This window comes from Rhincodon typus, chromosome 8 (genome assembly GCF_021869965.1).
Source record: "Rhincodon typus isolate 14 chromosome 8, sRhiTyp1.1, whole genome shotgun sequence".
Taxonomy (NCBI): Eukaryota; Metazoa; Chordata; class Chondrichthyes; order Orectolobiformes; family Rhincodontidae; genus Rhincodon; species Rhincodon typus.
Genome location: NC_063339.1, coordinates 78,229,289 through 78,250,741, shown reverse-complemented (window position 1 = coordinate 78,250,741; position 21,453 = coordinate 78,229,289). Strand labels below are relative to the sequence as shown.

Sequence of the window (21,453 nt, the reverse complement as noted above, 5' to 3'; positions counted from 1 at the left end):
ATTTATATAAATGATTTGGATGCGAATACAGGAGGAATGGCTAGTCAGTTTGCAGAAGACGTGAAAATTGTTTGTGTAGTGGACAGTGAAGAAGGTTATTTCAGAGTACAATGGAACCTTGATCAGATGGGCTGAGGAGTGGCAGATGGAGTTTAATTTAGATAAATGGGAGGTATTGCATTTTGGTAAGGCAAGTCAGGGCAGGACTTACACAGTTAATGGTATAGTCCTGGACAGTGTTGCCAAACAAAGAGACATTGGGTGCAGATTCATAGAAAGTGGAGTCACAGATAGACATGGTAGTGAAGAAGGCGTTTGGCATGCTTGCCTTCATTGGTCAGTGCATTGAGTATAAAAGTTGGGATGTCATGTTGCAGTTGTATAGGACATTGGTTAGACCACTTTTGGAATACTGTATTCAGTTCTGGGCTCTCTGCTATGGGAAAGATGTTGTTAAACTTGAAAGGGTTCAGAAAAGATTTACAAGGATGTTGCCAGTGTTGGAGGGTTTGAACTATAGGGAGAGGCTGAATAGGCTGGGGCTGTTTTCCCTGGAGCAACAGAGGCTGTGAGTTGACCTTATAGAGGTTTATAAAATTATGAGGGGCATGGATAGGGTGAATAGCCAAGGTAATTTTTTCCAGGGTAGAAGAGTCCAAAAATAGAGGGCATAGGTTTAAGGTAATAGGGGAAAGATATAAAACAGACCTAAGGAGCAACTTTTGCACCAGAGGATGGTGAGTGTATGGAATGAGCTGCCAGAGGAAGTGGTGGAGGCTGGTACAATTACAACATTTAAAAGGTGTCCGGATGGGTACATGAATAAGAAGGGTTTAGAGGGTAATGGGCCAAATGCTGGCAAATGGGACTAGATTAACTTAGGATATCTGGTCAGCATGGACAAGTTGGACCAAAGGGTCTGTTTCCATGCTTTACAACTCTATAACTCTCTGTGCGTGTGTGTGCATGGCTCTGACTGACTGGGAATCTCTCCTGCTCTGACTACCTGTCAGAGGAGTATTGGAACCATATGATCAACATGTTTGACCGTGGTATGACACACTTTCCGAGTCCATCACATTCTCCGGTGGGACTTGAACCCTGAGCTTCTGGTCCAGATGTGAGGTCACTGCGCTCTGCACCTCTAGATTCACAGCAATCTGATAAATTTGCAGATAATCTGTTTCTCTGATCTAAGTTAGGGAATTAATATCGGTCAGTTTACCAGAGACAAGTCCCCGGCTCCATCACAACAGCTGCAGATCATTTGCTCCAATCTAGTGTGGTCTTGAACCCACAACCTTTTGACCCTGAGGCGAGACCATTCCCACTAAGGTGCAAGCGACAAGTGCAGGGAAGGCAATTTGGAATTTCAGGCCATTGAACCGAGTGCCTGCTGTGAGCAGAGTATTAAAAACCTTCTGGCAGAGGGCATAATGTAAGGCTTTAGGTCCCACTGTGGAACTTGTCTGAACATAGCAAAGCAGGGCACAGTAAGTTATGTAACGTAGAGATTGAATGTGAGTAGAAAATTAACATGAATGGAATAGAAGAGCAGCCCGTTATTTAAATAAAGAGAGACTGCAGAAATCCGAGGTATAGAGAGAGCTGGGTAACCTGACTCTCAAAAGGTTACCATATAGGCACAGCAAGCGATTAGGAAGGCAGCTGGAATGTTTTTGTTTATTTGAAGGGGAATGGAGTATAAAAGTAAGGATGTGGGGTCGCAGAATGTTTTTTAGGGCCGAAGTAGATAGATTCATGGCTAACAAGGGAATATTAGTGTGTCTGGGTACGCAGGTCCCTGAGGAGGAGGCTACAATCAGATTAGCCGTGGTCTTGCGGAAAGGTGGATGGGCTGAATGCTGAACTGCTCGCTCCCAACTTGTACGAGTCAAATCGAGATAAACAAGGGGAAGCTCTAAATGGAGTTAAGACCACTTTGCTCAGGCTCGTTAAGTGCATGTCCCAAAGACCAGTGCTGCAGATTGTGAGTTACTCTGAGACTGAGTTCACAGGGAGCAGTAAGCAGGGAGTCCTGGCAAGTTTAATGGTCAGCAGTAAACCAAATGTTAAAGGGTAGGTATGAGTGGGTAGGCGGGTGTGATAACAAGTGGCATTTAGAGTGGCAAAATGCAACGCAATGATAGTAAAGTATGAAAACAAACTGTGGGAATATAACTGGCTCCAGAACCCAAAATTCATGGAATCCGTACAGTGTAGAAAGGGACGATTCAGCCTATTGCATTTGCATCGACCCTCTGAAGAGCATCCCACTTATTCCCATAACCCTGTATTTAACATGGCCAATCCACCTAACTTGCACATCTTTGGACTGTGGGAGGAAACCGGAGCACCTGGAGGAAACCCGCGCAGGCACAGGGAGAACATACAAACTCCACACAGACAGTCACCTGAGGCTGGAATCGAGCCTGGGTCCCTGGCACTGTGAGGCAGCAGTGCTAACCACTGAGCCACTGTGTTGCCCATGAGAGGGATTTGGAGATACAGGTGAGGAATTCTCAACCAGTCCTAGAGCATATTGTGCAGGAGCGAGAGTGGGATTTGGAATCAGACTGTTGGATCATCAATCTCAAAGATTACTGTCTTAATGACAGTCTCAGTTGCAGTGTTATAGTTACGCTCACAGTCAATGTTTCAGGTACAGTTTCAACCTTGTGGACAAATTATGAGAAGCTGTGTTCAGAGATGAGTATATAAACTTGGGAGCAAGGTAGGCAATTCAATCCCTTGAGTCCATTCTACTATTCAGTAAGATCATAGCTGATCTGATTAACTTAACGTCATGTTCCCACATACGTTGCAAGTCCCATATTTGTTCTTTCTTTAGTTATTAACTTTAGTTTCAGCTGTTCCCTCACTTTTTGCAGGAAGGAGAAGCTGGAAGCCTCATACCAGCTGCAGAAGTTCAACAGGACTGTCCGGGAGCTGATGGACTGGGCACAGGCGATGGAAGGGCTAATGGGCCAAGGAAGTTTGCCCAAGAGTAAGCAAGAGGCAGACGCCATGATAGAGGAGCACCAAGAAAGAAAGGCAAGGTTATAGCCCCGGGATTGATCCAAACTAACTCCACCTTCCTCTCGGGGTATGACAAAGGGCCGATTACTGCAGCACTATGCTTAGTTTCTTTAAGATCAATATGTTGCATTTTATTAGCCTCAGATTGTCCTACTGTGCTGCAAACTGTTGGTGAATACATCCATTCTCAACAGAGAAAGTGTCACTGGGTTTGTGATCCAGAGGCCTCGACCATTGCTCTGGAAATGTGGGTTCAAATCCCACTATGTCAGCCAGGGGAACTTAAAATCACTTCATAAATAAATCTGATCTAACTCAATAGTCTTAATAATAATGACCGTGAAACTATGAGATTGTTGTAAACCCCACCTGAGTTCCCTTCAAGACCCTACCTGATTTGACTGGCAGGTGACTCCAGATCCACAACCAATGTGATTGACAGTTAACTGCCATTGAAAAGGAGCTGGAGTCAACTCTCAGTAGGAGTTCACTTGCTTCAGTTAGTGATGGACAATGAATGCTGGCCCAGCTAGTGATGTCCAGGTTCCCTCTAGAATAATCCACTAAGGATCTGGACGTCACGTGGATGGTTCATGTCAATCCACTGTAAGCTACTGAAAACCTCAACAGGAATGATCTCAAGCATAAAGTGGATTAGAGAAGATTAAGAGACAGTAGGAACTGCCGATGCTGGAGTCTGAGATAACAAGGTGTGGAGCTGGAGGACCACAGCAGGCCAGGCATTATCAGAGGAACAGGAAAGCTGACATTTCAGGTCTGGATTTTCTGAAGAAGTGTCCAGACCCGAAATGTCAGCTTTCCTGCTCCTCTGATAATGCCTGGCCTGCTGTGTTCCTCCAGCTCCACACCTTGTTATATTAGAGAAGATTAAGCAGTGCTGAACTTTTGGCTCTGTTCAATATACTAAAGGTTATAGCACAACCTGTCAAGGCTGAATTAGCCTTCACTGAAAACAGAAGAATGAATCATGTCCCTGTCACGAATGGTTGTAACCAGGGCCACCTTTGTTCACTTCATGAGATGTTGAGGAAGAGAATTGGAATGTTCAAGCTAATGTACATAACGGTTGCGCGCGCGCGCGCATGTGTTTGTGTGTATGTATGTATTTATAGTCATTAGAATCTGTATCTCTCTGGGTGAATGGAGGTTCTGAATGTGCTTTTGTGTTCATTGTGCATGTATCTGTGATTTTTTTGTCGACGTGGGTGCATTTCCATGTGTGGGAATTTTTGTGTGTGTCTGTGCATCTTTTGTCTGCATGCGTGACCATTTATATCTTTTTGTTTGTGGTGGTTTGTCTGTCTCTCTCTCTGGGTGTGGGTATCTGTTTGTATGAGTGTCTTGTGTGGGGGAAAGTCTGCAAGTGTGTGTGCATGTGTCTGTGTGTATTTTTGTCTGTGTTTCTGTGTGCGCGTCTGTGTGTGCATACCTTTGCATGTAGATATGCGTATGCTTCTGTGTGGATTCATGTGTTTACTTTCTGGTGTGTGTGCTTTCTGTCTGTGTGTTTGCATGTTTATTGTGTGTATTTTTGTGCCCATGTGTCTGTGTGTATTCTTATAGTGTACATGTCTGTGTGTGTATGTGTGTCTGTCTGTAATTTTTGACTCTGTGTGCATTTTGTGTATCTGTCTGTGTGTGTGTGTGTGTGTGTGTGTGTGTGTGTGTGTGTGTTGGTGGGTCTATGTCTGAGTTTGTGTCAATGCATGAGTGTTTTTTGTATTTTTGTATGCATACATACGTGTGTAATTTTTGTGTGCCTGTGTGTGCATTTTATGTATATGTCTGTGTGTCTATGTGTGTGTGTGTATTTTTGTGTGTGTGTTTGTCTGACTGTGTTTGTTTATTTCTTAGACTGAGATCCAGGCCAGAATGGAGCGTTTCGATGCAGTCAGGAATGTTGGTGTTCAGCTAGTGGCTGCAGGACACTATGCCTCGGCGGACATCAGGCAGTCCCTCGCGATGGTGGAAGAGACCTGGACCACTCTGAATGAGGCTTGGCAGGAACGCAGTACCAGGCTGGCAGAAGCCAGTGATCTGCAGGTGCGAGCGGGCGAGGAGAGGTCATACACCACATTCACACTGTCAATTAGTGACGGTGTAACATTTGGCCAGACATTGCTCAGCTACATACAGAGAATTAGAGAGAAATGGCACCACATCCTATGTAAACCCCAGGCAAGGTTCCCAGTGAGTCCTGCCACAGACAGCTGGCAGGCAGTAACCAGTTTATACCCAACTCAACGAGCAGTTATTCAAGTGCTCATCCACAGATGCTCACTGTGGGTTGGCAATTAGTAAATCAACAGCAATTTGTTCATTTTCATTAGCAACCTGAGAAAACATTGACAATGAAAACTAAAGTAATGCAGTTCCTGCTGTCAAATCTCAATCTGAGGATTGGGGATTTCAAACTTGCTCTCCTTGTTGGTATTAGATATAGGAACATACAAATTCAGCCCCTTGAACTCTTCCTCCATTTAATAAGGTAATGGCCGATCTGATTGTAACCTCAAATTACACATTCCCAACTGCCTCAATGACCTATCACTCTCTTGCTTATCAAGAATCTCCACCTTGAAAATATTCAAAAACTCTGCCTTCTCAGGAAGAGAGTTCCAATGAGTTGTGACTCTCTGAGAGAAACAAAATTCACTCAATCTCTCTTTTAAATGTACGATCCCTGATTTTTAAGTGACCCTGGTTCTAGATTCCCCCACTAGAGGAAACATCCTTTCCACAACCACCCAGTCAGGTCCCCTCAGGATCTTGGATGTTTCACTTAAGTCACCTCTTGCTGTTCTAAACTCAGGCAGATACAGGCCTAGCCTGACCAACGTTTCCTCATAAGACATCCTTCCCATTTCAGGTATTAGTCTAGTAAATCTTCTCTGAACTGCTTCCATTCTTTTTAAGTAAGGAGACCAATAGTGTATGCAGTACTCCGGATGTGGTCTCACCAGAGGTGAGACATGTGTAAACTACTCTTCAATTGATTTGCCATTTGCTTATTTTCAATTATTAATTATCCAGTCTAATTTTTATAGGACCTTTGTTAACTCTCTCTTTAAATATGTGTTTGTATTTTTGGCTAGCTTTCTCACATATTCTAATTATTCCCTGTTTATTAATTTGTAGGTCATTTTTTTGTTTTCTTTTATATTCTGTACTGTCTTCTACCCTGTCATTTGTCTTTGCACAATTATATACATTTTCTTTAAATTTGATATTATTTTTAACAGTTCTAGTTAACGACAGATAGTGAGTACATCCCTTGGATTTTTTCTTACTCTATAGAATGTGCCTGTGCTGGATATTCTGAAATATCCCCTTAAATCTGCCACTGCATCTCTATAGACTCATCATTTGACCTAATTTGCTAATCGCTTTAGCCAGCTCTACTTTCATGCCCTCAATTATCCTATTTAAGATTAGAAAACAGTTTATATTATGATTACTGCTACCTATAGTGCCTTCACTATGAGATCTTTAATTAATCCTGCGTAATTGCACAATAGTAAATCTAGTAGAGCCTGCTGTTTGGTCGCCCTTCTGTCAATTTGCATGTGGCTGAGGTAATAATGCAGTCTTACTTCTTAACTTGGTACCTAGCTCCTCATACTGACTGTGCAAAATCTCCTACTTTTTCATATCCTAACCCGTGCTTGAATACGTGACAATAAAATCTAAACCTAAATTCAATCTAAATTTAAATATCTTTGCCATTGGTACCTACATGAACTATGATGTTAGATCCACTCCAAGTTCCTCCCCAGCCCTGAGCAGATACTCCAAACCTCGGTACCAGGTAACATAGCAGTCTGGACTGTTGCTCTTTGCTCCAGAGAATAGCATCGATCCCCCTCACTATACTGTCCCTGATTGCCTCTACATTCCATCTTACACCTCTGTGTTGAATGGTTGCTATACTGTGGTGTTATGGTGATTTAGTTCATCCACCCTGCAGCTCCCACTCTCATCCAAACAAACTGAAATAACCTCAAACCCGCTGAACATTTGCAAAGGCTCCGGTGCTCTGGATCCCCTTCGCTGCTTTACTCGCAGTCACACTGCCCTGTCCCAGAGCACAGGCCACAGGAGGGGAAACAGTTTGAAGATTTGTTATCGATGCAAATAGCGAAGATACGATCCGATTCTCTGGGAGCAGTTTAAGGGTCTGCCCACTGGGAGAGAAAACTGCAGCCAGGATCTTGATGGTGTAATGCAATTCGTGTCACTCCACAATGTGACTGATTGTCTCAAAATGTGTGCTGCTGCTACTTCACTCAGTGTGTGAATCAGCAGAGCTGCTCTCTGTCTGGATATGACTGTGCCCATTTCTGGACATGGTTTATTCCTGATCTCCACTGTTGTATGCCTTGAGGTGCAGGGAGTGGCAGCGTCAAAACTCCTCTGCCTGACAGACAGACAGCAGTGTAACCTCCTCTGTTCAGGATAAATCACTGTCGCTTCACAGAAATGTGTCTGAGCTGACTGGGGGGGGGATGCTGACGTTGTGTGGTTCTGAGTGCCCTGGGGACGGCCTTGAGAATGATCTTAAACAGTGCATTTGAGTCGTCTTGAACCAGCTCATGATGTGGTGAAACTGTTGTGTGTTGCAGATATTCTATGGTTACGTGGAGCAGAGTGAGAGCTGGCTCAGCAACAAAGAGGTGTTCCTGGCTAATGAAGATAAAGGGGTAGGTTTCTCATCGGTAAATGGCAACATCACCAGGTTGTACGAGGGATGGGCACTGGAGACCCCGCACGTGGACTTTGTGCATCCAAACAATTCCTTGTTTTTCATAAGTTTGTGCTGATTAGGAGTAAAACTGCTGGATCCTGGAAATGGGTGGTTTGCAATTCAGACACCCAGTGGGACATCTACTTTCTGTGTGTGTGTATATGTTTGTGTGTGTGTGTGTGTGGGGTGGGGTTGGGGTATGGGGCACAGTGGATCAGTCTCTCAGAACAAGGATGGCACTTGTTCATAGCAAGAGCCCATATGTGCAGTCTATTAACATGGGGAAACTGTTGTACTGAATTTACTGCACTTTTCTGCACAGCCAGGAAACTCTCCTGCATTTACCACCTCTGCTTTATTCATTCACGGTGGCACTGACTGGGTCAGCATTTATTGCCCATCCCTAATTGCCCAGTCAGCCACGTTGCTGTTGTTTGGAGTCATATGTAGGCCAGAGCAGGTAAGGATTGCAGTTTCCTTCCCGAAAGGGCATTACAGAATCAGATGGGTTTTTCCCCCAACGGTCATCATTAGACTCTTCATTCCAGATATTTATTGAATTCAAATTTCACCATCTGCCGTGGCGGGATTTGAACACAGACATTACCTGGGTCTCTGGATTAACAGTCCCGCAATAATACCACCAGGCCATCGCCTCCCCAGGTTTACTACCTGCCGTAGGCTTCTTGGGAGGGTTTAGAGATGGACAATTAACTTGTTTTGCTGTTTTATATCTCACTTTCCAAAGCCATTAGAGGTAAGGGCACTGTGCCACACAACCACCCCAGTGCAGGAATAGTGTCCATTATGCCAGTTAGTGAGCTGGGTGCCAAAGGGGGCAGGAGGCCTAAGTTTATCAACATAACCAAGTCGATTATGTTAGTGAGTGGGTTCGATGATTCATTGCGGATGGTTTGCCACTCGGGCCAACGCTTATTCCCAGTCAAACTGAACCAAACAGATTTTTTAATAGTACCACTCAAAACAAGTGGCAGGTGAATTCATTTGCAAAACCCCCCCAGACCACCCAGGAAAATTCAGCTGCAGAGGTGACCAATCAGAGAAAGGTCACTCGTGTAACAAGAATGGAGTTGCTATTGCTCCAATCAGAGGCAACATCTGTCAGGTGCTCAGTACTGAAACATTCATGAGTGTGCCAAACCCTAGGAGGGGGCAGGACCAGTTTGTGATTAGAGGAGCAATGAGCAAGGGTACACTAGAAAGGGCGGGAGGAGGAGGAGGAGGGGAAGAAGCTTAAACCCCAGAGGGAGTGGAAGGGAAGAGAACCTGCCAATAGAAGGTTGAGTTCTGGAGAATGGGGGATGTGGCAGGAGGCCACACGTGGGTGGAGGAAATAAGAAGGTTGCAAAAGAAAGGGAAAGGCTATAAGGGGGAAAGGAGAGGCTACAAGAGATGGGGGACAGAGCAAAATGCATGGGTGGGAGAGGTAAGTTACAAAGGGGGGAGTGGGACGCTGCAATGAGGCAGTGAGGGGGTTCAAGTTTAATGAAGAAATATTCAGCTATCCAAGATCCAGGAAAACTTGAGCTTACTGAAGTCATAAATTCTTTGGGAATGAACATGGAATCTTTAGCTTGAGGATCCATAAGTTGTGGAACTACTGTGCATTGCACACATGTAGTGGGTGCTATTGGAATGAACACTGTCAGTTGTTAAATTGAAATCTGAGATTGAGGTTTGAGATGCAATAAAAATGTTAAATGCCTGGTAGATCTTCCAGCTTTGTCTAAGTGGTATTATCAGTAGACAATTAATCCAGAGACCAAATGAATTGCAAATGAATTTTTTTTAAAATCTAGGATTAAGAGTCTAATAATAACATGAAACTGTCACTGATTGTCAGGAAAATCCCAGCTGGTTCACTCAAGTCCTTTAGGGACGGAAATCTGCCATCCTTACCTGGTCTGGCCTATAGGTGACTCCAGGCCCACAGCAACGTGGTTGATTCTTAACTGCCCTCTGGGCAATTAGGGATGGACAATAAATGCTGGACTAGCCAGCAAGCGCTAACATCCCGTGAATGAGAAAAGAAATAATGGAGAAACACCAGTCTGTTTAGGGTTAGAGATAGTAGGAACTGCAGATGCTGGAGAATCTGAGATAACAAAGTGTAGAACTGGATGAACACAGCAGGCCAAGCAGCATCATAGGAGCAGGAAGGCTGACGTTTCAGGCCTAGACCCTTCATCAGAAATGGGGGAGGGGAAGGGGGTTCTGAAATAAATAGGGGGAGAGGGGGAGGCGGATAGAAGAGGGATAGAGGAGAAGATAGGTGGAGAGGAAACAGACAGGTCAAAGAGGCGGGGATGGAGCCAGTAAAGGTGTTTAGGGAGGGGATAGGTCAGTCCAGGGAGGACGGACAGGTCAAGGGGCGGGATGAGGTTAGTAGTCTGTTTAGGGTGATTTTTTTTTTTTGTATGTTCCAGTAATTTTGAACAAAATTATGCCCATTGTCTTGTGCCAAATCATACGCTGAGGTGTCTAAGAAATTTATGCTTTCCTTTAGTGTTGTGACTTTAAGTTGAAAGAATAATGATGAATTCTTCTAATCCAGTTTCTGAATCAAAATACCCAGGCTTTCAATGAAAGTGGCCACATCACCTAATAAATGAGTTAGCAAGAATGAAAAAAAAAAGTACCCCTGAAAATCAAAAGGTAGCCCCCAAAAATCAAAAGCTCTCAGTAAAATTTAAAGAGCTCTCAAAACAATAATAATTTGCAGCTGGTTCCAGCCTGCGGGTGAAAAAAAATAAACAATTGAAATTGAGCCAGAAGGTGTCCTCAACCGAGTCCCAGATTTTGTTTCAATGTTCTGAAAATCTGTAAAACCGATTCTGACAGTTGGCTTTACTACCCTGTTGCAGGATTCGCTGACAAGTGTGGAGAATCTACAGCACAAGCACGAGCAGTTTGAGAAAACAGTGGAAGCTCAGATGGAAAAGGTGAACCTGATGGAGAGGTTTGCATTACAGCTGAAGCAGAACAATCATTCTGCCTGTGCGCAGATCATCCTCAAGTGCCAAGCTGTTCTGCAAAGGTATCGTATAGCGCTCGCACTGTAGATAAATATTCCGTTAAGGATGCTCATGAGCTTATTACTGCATCGCTATGCTATTTCTCGGACTCAAAACATTGACTCTGTCTTTCTGTTTCTCCACCAATGCTGCCAGATCTGCTGACCTTCTTTAGCACTTTCTGTGTACACATCTGTCATCCTGTTTGTTACAGACCCTCTCAGGTCCAAAGGCCAATCCCACATCTTCACTGAGTTAACTGAGTTGAGTTACCATGACTGGTCTCCTTGACTGTGCCCCCGCCCCCAGGCTGTGCAAAAGTTCAGGATCAAGGAAACATTAAACAGTGAGATGTCATTACAAGATCAAGGCTTATGAAATAATGTATTATTAAGGATCATATTGAACAGTGCAGTGTTATTACAGAGCTGTCAAATACTTGTGTCTTATTGCGGGATCCACGGGATATTAAACTGTGTGGGTTAGAGGACCAGACAGACAATCTGGAGTTGTTTCAGGATCCTGGGGGATATTAAACAGTGGAGAATTGTTACAGGACCGTATAAATATTTGGGGTGTTTGATATGAGATTCTGGGGGATATTAAATATTTGGGTAATGTTGTTAGTACACATTGGGATATTAATACAGAATCATGGGGATATCAGATATTGTGGTACTTTACAGGATCATAGGAATATTAAACAGTAGGGTATTTTTACAGGATTAAGGCAGTATTAAACAATACAGTTTTATTACAGGCCTGTGGAGCTTTCAATTATTTGGGTGTTTTTGCAGTATCCTGGTGATATTAAACAGTGGGATGTTGTTACAGGATCAGGAAGGTATGAAATATTTGGGAATTATTGCAGGATCATACTGATCTTAAATATTGTGCATCTATTTATTACAGGATTATGGTGATATTAAATTTGGGTTTAATTGAAGGATTATATGGATTTTAAACATTGGGGTATTATCAAAGTATTGTAGATTTGAAATAGGTTAATATAACAGAATCCTGGCGATATTAAATATTGGGTTATTATTACAGGATCCTAGGGATAGTAAACTGTGGGGTAATTTTACTGGATTGGAGAAGGTGAAATAGTGGGTATTATTACAGGATCCGTGTGTTATTACCAGAGTTCCAGGATCATAGCAATATAAAATAGTGGAGTAATATTACAGGATCATGGTGATTTGAAATGATGGGATGTTATTTTAGGATCATAGTGATATGAAACAGTGGGTGTTATTAAAGGATCGTGGGCATTTGAAATTATGAGATATTGTTACAGGATCATAGTGATATGAAATAGTGGAGTATTATTTTATACAAATCCATGTCACTTAACAGAAGAATAGGAATAGAAATGTACCAGTCAGTCCCTTGACAACAACAGAAGTTGCTGGAAAAGCTCAGCAGGTCTGGTAGCATCTGTGAAGAAAAAACAGAGTTAATGTTTTGGGTCCGGTGACCCTTCCTCGGAACACAGATGCTGCCAGACCTGCTGAGCTGTTCCAGCAACTTCTGTTTTTGTTCCTGATTTACAGCATCCGCAGTTCTTTCGGTTTTTAGTCAGTCCCTTGAGCCTGTTTCACCATTTAATTGATGCCATGTCAGATCTTTCCCTTAATTCCATCCAACTACTTTGGTTCTATGTCTCTGAACACCCCATCTATTAGATACTGTACCAATCAATCTCATGATGAAATCCTGCTGACCCTGAGCCTGAACAGCTTTCTGGATATCAGGGTGCAGATTTCCCATTCTCTTTGTGAGAGCAAGTGCTTTCTGACATCATCCCTGAGCAGCTTGGCTCCAATTTTAAAATCATGTCCCTTCCTTTGATTCTCCGACCAAAGGAAACAGATTTGAACTACCCTGAAACATTGTTTAATCATCCCAAACACTGTAAAGAGATCGCCCTTAATCTTGTAGTTTCAATGGAACATAAACCCACTCAATGCAAGACAACAAGGTGCAGGGCTAGATGAACACAGCAGGCCAAGCAGCATCATAGGAGCAGAGAGGCTGACGTTTCGGGCCTAGACCCTTCATCAGAAATGGGGGAGGGGAAGGGGGTTCTGAAATAAATAGGGAGAGGGGGGGAGGCGGATAGAAGATGGATAGAGGAGAGGATAGGTGGAGACGAAACAAACAGGTCGAAGAGGCGGGGATGGGGCCAGTAAAGGTGAGGGTAGGTGGGGAGTTAGGGAGGGGATAGGTCAGTCCAGGGAGGACGGACAGGTCAAGGGGGCGGGATGAGGTTAGTCGGTAGGAGATGGAGGTGCGGCTTGAGGTGGGAGGAGTGGATAGGTGGGAGGAAGAACAGGTGAAGGGTCTAGGCCCGAAACGTCAGCCTCTCTGCTCCTATGATGCTGCTTGGCCTGCTGTGTTCATTCAGCCCTGCACCTTGTTGTCAGGGACGAGCTGGACTGGTTTTGGGATGCGGTACGGGGAGGGGAGATTTTGAAGCTTGTGAAATGGCCTTAAGGCCCTCCACTTCTTCCTGTCCCGCAGGTTCGACCAGTCCCCCTCCACTGACACCCTCATCCGCTTAGCCAAACTCGTCCTCACCCTCAACAACTTCTCTTTCAATTCCTCCCACTTCCTACAGACAAAGGGGGTAGCCATGGGTACCCGCATGGGCCCAAGCTACGCCTGCCTCTTTGTAGGTTACGTGGAACAATCGCTCTTCCGTACCTACACTGGCCCTAAACCCCACCTCTTCCTCCGTTACATTGATGACTGTATCGGCGCCGCCTCGTGCTCCCACGAGGAGCTCGAACAGTTCATCCACTTCACCAACACCTTCCACCCCAACCTTAAGTTTACTTGGACCATCTCTAACACCTCTCTCCCCTTCCTGGACCTCTCTGTCTCCATATCAGGCAACCACCTAGAAACCGATATTCATTTCAAGCCCACCGACTCCCACAGCTACCTAGAATACACCTCCTCCCACCCACCTTTCTGCAAAAATGCCATCCCCTATTCCCAATTCCTTTGCCTCCGCCGCATCTGCTCCCAGGATGAGGCATTCCACTCCCGTACATCTCAGTTGTCCTCGTTTTTCAAGGACCGTAACTTCCCCCCCCTCAGTAGTCGAGAACGCCCTCAACCGTGTCTCCCACATCTCCCGCAACTCATCCCTCACACCCCGTCCCCGCAATAATAACCAAAAAAGAATCCCCCTCATCCTCACGTACCACCCCACCAACCTCCGGATCCATCATCCTCCGACACTTCCGCCATCTGCAATCTGACCCCACCACCAAAGACATCTTTCCCTCCCCACCCTTATCTGCTTTCCAGAGGGACCACTCTCTCCGGGACTCCCTTGTCCGCTCCACACTCCCCTCCAGCTCCACCACACCCGGCACTTTTCCCTGTAACCGCAGGAAGTGCTACACCTGCCCCCATACCTCCTCCCTCACCCCCATCCCAGGCCCCAAGAAGACTTTCCACATCAAGCAGATGTTCACCTGCACATCTGCCAATGTGGTATACTGCATCCGCTGTACCCGGTGTGGCCGCCTCTACATCGAGGAAACCAAGCGGAGGCTCGGGGACCGCTTTGCAGAACACCTACGCTCGGTTCGCAGTAAACGACTGCACCTCCCAGTCGCGAACCATTTCAACTCCCCCTCCCATTCCTCAGACGACATGTCCATCCTGGGCCTCCTGCAGTGCCACAACGATGCCACCCGAAGGTTGCAGGAACAGCAACTCATATTCCACTTGGGAACCCTGCAGCCCAATGGTATCAATGTGGATTTCACAAGCTTCAAAATCTCCCCTCCCCCTACTGCATCCCAAAAACAGTCCAGCTCGTCCCTTCCTCCCTGACCTGTTCTTCCTCCCACCTATCCCCTCCTCCCACCTCAAGCCGCACCTCCATCTCCTACCGACTAACCTCATCCCGCCCCCTTGACCTGTCCGTCCTCCCTGGACTGACCTATCCCCTCCCTAACTCCCCACCTACACTCACCTTTACTGGCCCCATCCCCGCCTCTTTGACCTGTTTGTTTCCTCTCCTCTATCCATCTGCTATCCGCCTCCCACTCTCTCCCTATTTATTTCAGAACCCCCTTCCCCTCCCCTTTTTCTGATGAAGGGTCTAGGCCCGAAACGTCAGCCTTTCTGCTCGTATGATGCTGCTTGGCCTGCTGTGTTCATCCAGCCCTGCACCTTGTTGCCTCGGATTCTCCAGCATCTGCAGTTCCTACTATCTCCCACTCAATGCAATCTGTCTTAGTGATTTAATCTTTTAACAAACACAGAGTATGAATCTTCTTCAGAACTAGGGTTTGACCCAGTCACTCCAGATGTCATATGAATTATACAACCACACTGTAATTCCTACATCTTTGCATTCTAGGCTTCCTGAGATAATGCCAAGTATTTTATTTGCCTTTCCAATTACTTTTTCTGCTACCTTTTGTGGTTTCTGTACATGGGCCTCTTGGACTCTCTGTTCTTCCATTATTCCCAGAATTCCATATTTAGAAAATACTCTCACCTCTCTTTCCAAGTGTCAACATAGAGGATCTCCCCCCTGCCTCACATTAAATTCCATTTGCCAAGTTCTGCCCACTCACTTAACCTGTCAATGCTCCTTTTCCTACTCCCATCTATAATGTTTGCTTTACCACCTAACACAGCTCTCCACTACTTCTTCCAATCCATTTATAAATATAGTGGAAGGTTGAGGTGCCAGTGCAGGGGATAATTCACAATCTGCCAACTGGTATACACATCCATTATCCCTACTCTCTAGCTCCCACCTCTTGGATCACCCCTTACCCATGTCGATAGGTTGTGAAGAGTTGGTCAGTAGTGCAGAAGTTAAACATTGCTAAAAGGAGATGTAAAATTGAGGCTTTTCATCTTGCACTCATCAGGATAAGAAACAGATTTGAACAAAGGCACATTGATTGATGCAGCATGTGTAGAGGGTGCTGACTAGCTGGACAATTATTGGCCTGGAGCTGTCAGTGTTATCAGTTCGAGTGCAGTGCGATGCCTTCACATCTGCTTAACTCCCTGTTTTATATCATCAAACAGAATTTGTACATACAGTGCACCCTTGGAGGTAAAAAGAATCATGGTAACTTCCAATCTCTGTTGCATTCCCATGGCAGTGCCCTCACCTGTCTGGGTTGACAAACTAAGATTGACATTTTAACTGTAGTATCTCCATGTTATCGATGGGCCAAAATCACCACCGCCTTCTCATGCTCTATAAATCGGTGTCCCTTTCTTCCTGTCTATTTCTTGTGTTGTAATTCCGATGGGTGCAGGATACAAAGCTTTGCCTCTCAGTTTCCATTGTTCAGAAGGTTGTGTACAATTCCCTATGATGTTGTTTTTATTTTTGCATTGTGCCTGATAGGAAAGAACTCTGCAGAAAGAGCTCTTCCCTCAGGAGATTAGTGAGTTCCTGTTGAGTGTATGTGCAAGCAGTGAACACACCAGCCTCCTCGTTCCATTTGCACAACCTTTTGATTAACAGTTATGTGTCTGGCTGCTGACATTTAACCATGCATTCTTGCCCTACAGTTATCTATCTTTTTATTCGTATTATCTCTTAGAAAACAGAAGTTGCTGGAAAACAGCGAACAGCGCAGAAAGGTCCTGGATCAGTCCAAACAGCTGCAGATGTTCCTGAGAAGTTCGTATGAGGTAAGAGGCCCCATCACTGTACAATACCAGACCCTGTAAATAAACTGGATCATACTGGACTTTGTTAATAAACTGAATCATACTGGATCCAGTTAATAAACTGGATCATAGCGAACCCAGTTAATACACTGAATCGTACAGGACCCAGTTAATAAACTGAATCGCATCAGACTCTGTCAATAAACTGTATTGTCCCAGATCCACTTAATAAACCAAATTCGATCAGACCCTATTAATAAACCAAATTGTTTTACTTACAACCTTTATATTACATTATTTATTCAATAAGAGATTGTTGAAAGGATTGTTTCCTTCAAATGAACAATAATCGATTGCCCATCTACCTGTTTTGGTTCTTAAAACCCTTTGCTGGAAAGGAAAGTTGTTTGGATGCACAGCCTCTTTAACCTAGATGTGGATGCTTGATGCTGGTCAGTACATGCCCGCTAGCTTCTAAAACTACTTTTGATCCAAAGAGAGGGCAGAACATATTGAGTGAGACTAGTAGATGATCATATTTTAACCAGAGGGCACGATAACCTTGAGCTCTGACAGTGGGCACCTGAACTACAATTCATTCGTAAATTAACAGTGAACTTCCACCATGTTTACATTATAACATTTGAGTGCTGCTGCTTCAGCAGGGGGCAAGAGGGAGTGCGAGAAAGTAATCTCATTTTACAGAAAGATCCCACAGCAATTGATGTGCAGTTACTATTTTCTCTTTGCCCTTTCGTGGGATATGGGTGTCGCTGGCACAGCCAGCATTTGCTGCCCATCCCTAATTGCCCTCGAACTGAGCGACTTTCTGGGCCGTTTCAGAGAGGGGAACAGCTCAGAGTCAGTCGCATTGCCATGGGCCTGGAGTCACATGTAGGCCAGACCCAGTAAGGGTGGCAGATTTCCTTCCTTAGTGAACCAGATGGGTTTTAATGAGAATCAACGATGATTTCGCAGTCGCCGTCACTGATGGCTAAACGTCGGTTATGAGGTTTAGTCGTTGAATTAAAATGCGAGAAGAACACACGGTGGGATTTGAACCTGTGTCCCCAGAACATTACTGGACCAGCGAAATTACCACCATCTCACCTGTAGTGTGGTGTAGGAGGTGGCCTTGACAACAACTATCTGACCATGACCAGGATAAATCCCTTGCTGTTCCTCAAAACGGTACTACCTGGCTATTACCCATCCAGCTGATAGATTTCGCATTTCTGCAGAAAGATAGTCAATATTTTTGTCGATCCACGCAGTTCGGAGAGTCGGCGGATGGGGGGGGGGTGGGTTGGGGGGTTTGTGGGGCGGTGGATGCGGCTGGAAGGCTGGGGATGTTTGTGTGTTCTACTGGCAGTCTGATGGTTGTGTTTTTATTTTCTACCCCCTACCCAACAAACCCGACAGGCTATTTCATGGCTGAATGAGAAGATCGGTGTCACCCTGGACGAGAGCTGGACAGATCCCAGCAACCTGCAGGGAAAGCTGCAGAAACATCAGACCTTCGAGGCTGAGGTCATGGCCAACCAGAACCGGATCCTCAGCATCAACACGGTGAGTGCCTCCGCACGGAATTTGACTGGCGCCGCAGCCAGGATCCCTCGTGCCACCTGGCTGCAACAAGATACGTTGGTGCGGCAGGGAAACTGGCAGCTTGGCACCAGCGTCTCGACACGCCGGAGGGACAGTTTTGCCTGCAGTCGAGGGGCCGCGCCAGTGCAGGGCCAGTGTAAAAGGGCACCTTTTTTATTTATATAAACCCCTGCCCCCACCCGCTACCCCACCCCCCCCCACTACCCCCAACCGGCCAAATACCTGATTCAGCATTTCAACCTTTTTTCACATGCCGCAATTTCAAATGCTCCTGTCCTTTTCTGGTTCGTTTGATTTCTGTGTGTCATTTTTTTTTCCTGCTTGGGGTATTCAGCGGCAGGCTTGGGGTACTGAGGGTGGGGGCGTTGAAGTCCCACCAACAAAGCGGGAAGCGTCGGGACCACGGAGTGCCAGCACCCACGACAACTGGGGGGGGGGGGTGCAGGGGGTGCGGTGGGTGGAGGGGGTGATGGCGGATGGCACTCTGGTCTGAAAAGGGCAGGCAGCCTTAGCGGCATCACTGGCGCCCACCGTCAGGGGAACGGATAGCCAAAAGGCAGAGGTGCCCTTCCTGGAGGTGGGGAGTTGTGGTCAGGGACAGCTGGGGACAGAGTGGACCCAAGGGAGCGTCCGTCATGGTGGGCCTGATGGGAGGCTGCCCAGCTTTAGGGCCTGGTATGTGAACAAACTCAGTCTAGTCTACAGTTTGTCTAACTGCACAAGTTACAATACTCAGACCTGTAATCAGCAGCTGTTGAGACTGAAACGCTTCGTTTCCCCCGAAGGGCAATTCTCCCTGATTCCCAGATTGGCCACATCCACTCCAGAAATGAACAGGAATAGACTGTTCAACTCCCTGAGCCTTTAACCACAGTCCGGTTCGATCACGGCTGCTGTACGCCAGATCCCATTCTCCCCCTTCTTTGTTCTACATCCAACGACGAACACGAATCTATTAGTTCGCAAATAACGTCCCAACATTCACAACCCTTTCGGGAGTGGATTTCAGTCACCCACTCTGAAATTTGTTCTGATTTCCCTTGGACTCATAGAGACAGCACAGCATGAGCCCACCGCGTCCAGTTATCCACCTATTCTAATCCCATTTTCCAGCATTTGGCCCGTATTTGACCAGCCACCTTGCAGGATGTGGTGTTTCAAGCACTGGTCGAAATAGTTCTGAAAGGTTTTGAGGGTTCCGACCTCTTACCATCCTCTTAGATCATGAGTTCCAGATATCCACAATTCTTCTGGTGAAAACTATTTTCCTCAAATCCTCTCTAAACTTCCTGCTCTGTGCCTTTAAAACCAGTCCCCCCTGGTTACTGACCTCTCTGCCAAGGGGAAAAGATTATGTCTATTGAGCAGATCTATGCCCCTCATAACCTCGTACACTTCAACCAGCCTTCCCTCCTCAAGGAGCCTATCTGGTCTCTCTCTTCGTTGCTGAAATGTTCCGGCACGGACAATGTCCGGGTGAATAAAAACTGAAAGAATGTGGCGGATGCTGAAAATCAGGAACAAAAAACAGAAATTGCGGGGAAGGCTCAGCAGGCCGGGCAGCACCTGTGGAGTGAAATCAGAGTCAACCTTGCGGGCACTGAACTCGAGACGTTAACTCTGCTTTCTCTCCACAGATGCTGCCATGCCTGTTGCACTTTTCCAGAGAAATTTCTGTTTTTGTAATGATTATCTGGATGAATATCTTCCACAGTGCAGTCACATCCTTCCTATAGTGTGGCGTCCAGAGCTGCGCACTCCTCCAGCTCTGGCCTAACCAACGTTTTAAACAGCTCCATCGTAAAATTAATAGGGCCCTTGTGATGGAGCGGTAGCACCCCTTCCTCTGGGTTGGGAGGCCTGGGTTCAAGTCCCACCTGCTTCAGAGGCGTGTATCAACACCCCTGATTGGAAAATATCCAGCTCTTAAATTTCGGATTTTACGTTCAAAACTCAGCTACCAGAGAGAGTTGCTCCCATTAACTATCTTAAACACCTCAATGATTTCACCTAAAGCTGCACAAATCAAGGGGGTGCCAATCTGGTCCCCATTGCCACATGGTCCCTGCCCGTTTCCTGTGGTGGTATTAGAATTCTGTTGTGTGTGGCGTGCTCTTGGAAATATTGATTGTGACTCGACCCCACTGTAGGAAGGTGAGCGTATGATTGAGGCTGGGCACTATGCTGTAAAGGAGATCGAACCCCGGATGAAGCGGATTCAGGAACTGTGGAGCGAACTGCTGGAAAACTGCCAGAATAAGAAATCCAAGCTGGTCGATGCGCACAAGGTATTTGAACAGCATCGCGCTCTCACTCCATTGCTCTCACTGTGGGCGTTAGCTTTGTGATGATTATATCAGCTCCCTGCTGACCTCACAGCGATGTCTGCCAGCATCCAGGACGCCGGCTCCAACTGTATTTCAGTCCCACCTGCATTGTGGCCCGCAAATACCGCTCCGGCCGTGAGTGTAGATAAAGAGTATCAATGGAATACTGGGGCGAGGTTGGGGGTGGGTGGCATCAGGTCAGAGGTCAGTCCCACACTGGCGCATTTGTCAGGAGCAGTCACTGGGGTGGAAGCCCCTGTCCCATGTGACTCCCTGCACGTACATGCTTCAGAAAGCCCGGCGGCTCTGCCAGGCACTTTGTGAGAGTGGGATCCCCAGCCAGTGAAAGGCCAGCTTCAAAATGGCGCCCTGGTGATCACAGGGCACAATGTGGCCGAGGGTCACCGTTTCCAGATCACCTGCCTTGTAAACGGGCGCAGCGTCTCAGCGGCAGGGTGAGAGGGGGGGGAAGGAGGGTGGGGTGAGGGGGCAGTAGGGAGAGGGGAGGGAGGGTGAAGTGAGGAAGGATGAGGCGAGATGGGGGAGAGTGAGGTGAGGGAGGGTGAAGGGAGCGTGAGGGAGGATGTGGATGGGAAGGGTGAGGTTGAGGGTGGGTGAGGTTGAGGGAGGATGAGGGAGAGTGAGATGGGTGTGGATGAGGGAGGGTGAGGGAGAATGAGGTGGGTGAGGGAGAGGTGAGTGAGGAAAAATAAGATGGGTGTGGATGATGGAGAGTGAGGACGAGGTGGGTGAGGGAGAGTGAGGACGAGGTGGGTGAGGGAGAGTGAGGCGGGTGTGGGTGAGGGAGGATGAGGGAGAGTGAGGTGGGTGTGAGTGAGGGAGGGAGAGTGAGGTGGGTGTGGGTGAGGGAGGGTGAGGGAGAGTGAGGTGGGTGAGGGAGGGTGAATGTGAGGGTGGGTGAGCTGAGGGACAGCACTCGGAGGGAGGGTGAAGGTGAGCTGAGGGAGGGTGAAGGTGAGCTGAGGAAGGGGGAGGGTGAGGGTGAGGG

General features: G+C 46.4%; 1 protein-coding gene across 1 annotated transcript in view; it reads left to right on the top strand.

Moving 5' to 3' along the window:
- sptbn5 (spectrin, beta, non-erythrocytic 5) overlaps window positions 1-21,453 on the top strand; it is a 165,848-nt gene that overhangs the window by 109,592 nt on the left and 34,803 nt on the right. Inside the window, exons 44-50 of the mRNA XM_048600480.1 lie at window positions 2,892-3,054; window positions 4,915-5,103; window positions 7,683-7,760; window positions 10,690-10,862; window positions 16,440-16,530; window positions 17,932-18,078; window positions 20,268-20,405. Of these exons, the coding sequence (XP_048456437.1) occupies window positions 2,892-3,054; window positions 4,915-5,103; window positions 7,683-7,760; window positions 10,690-10,862; window positions 16,440-16,530; window positions 17,932-18,078; window positions 20,268-20,405 (979 nt within the window). The remainder of the gene's footprint in view (window positions 1-2,891; window positions 3,055-4,914; window positions 5,104-7,682; window positions 7,761-10,689; window positions 10,863-16,439; window positions 16,531-17,931; window positions 18,079-20,267; window positions 20,406-21,453) is intronic.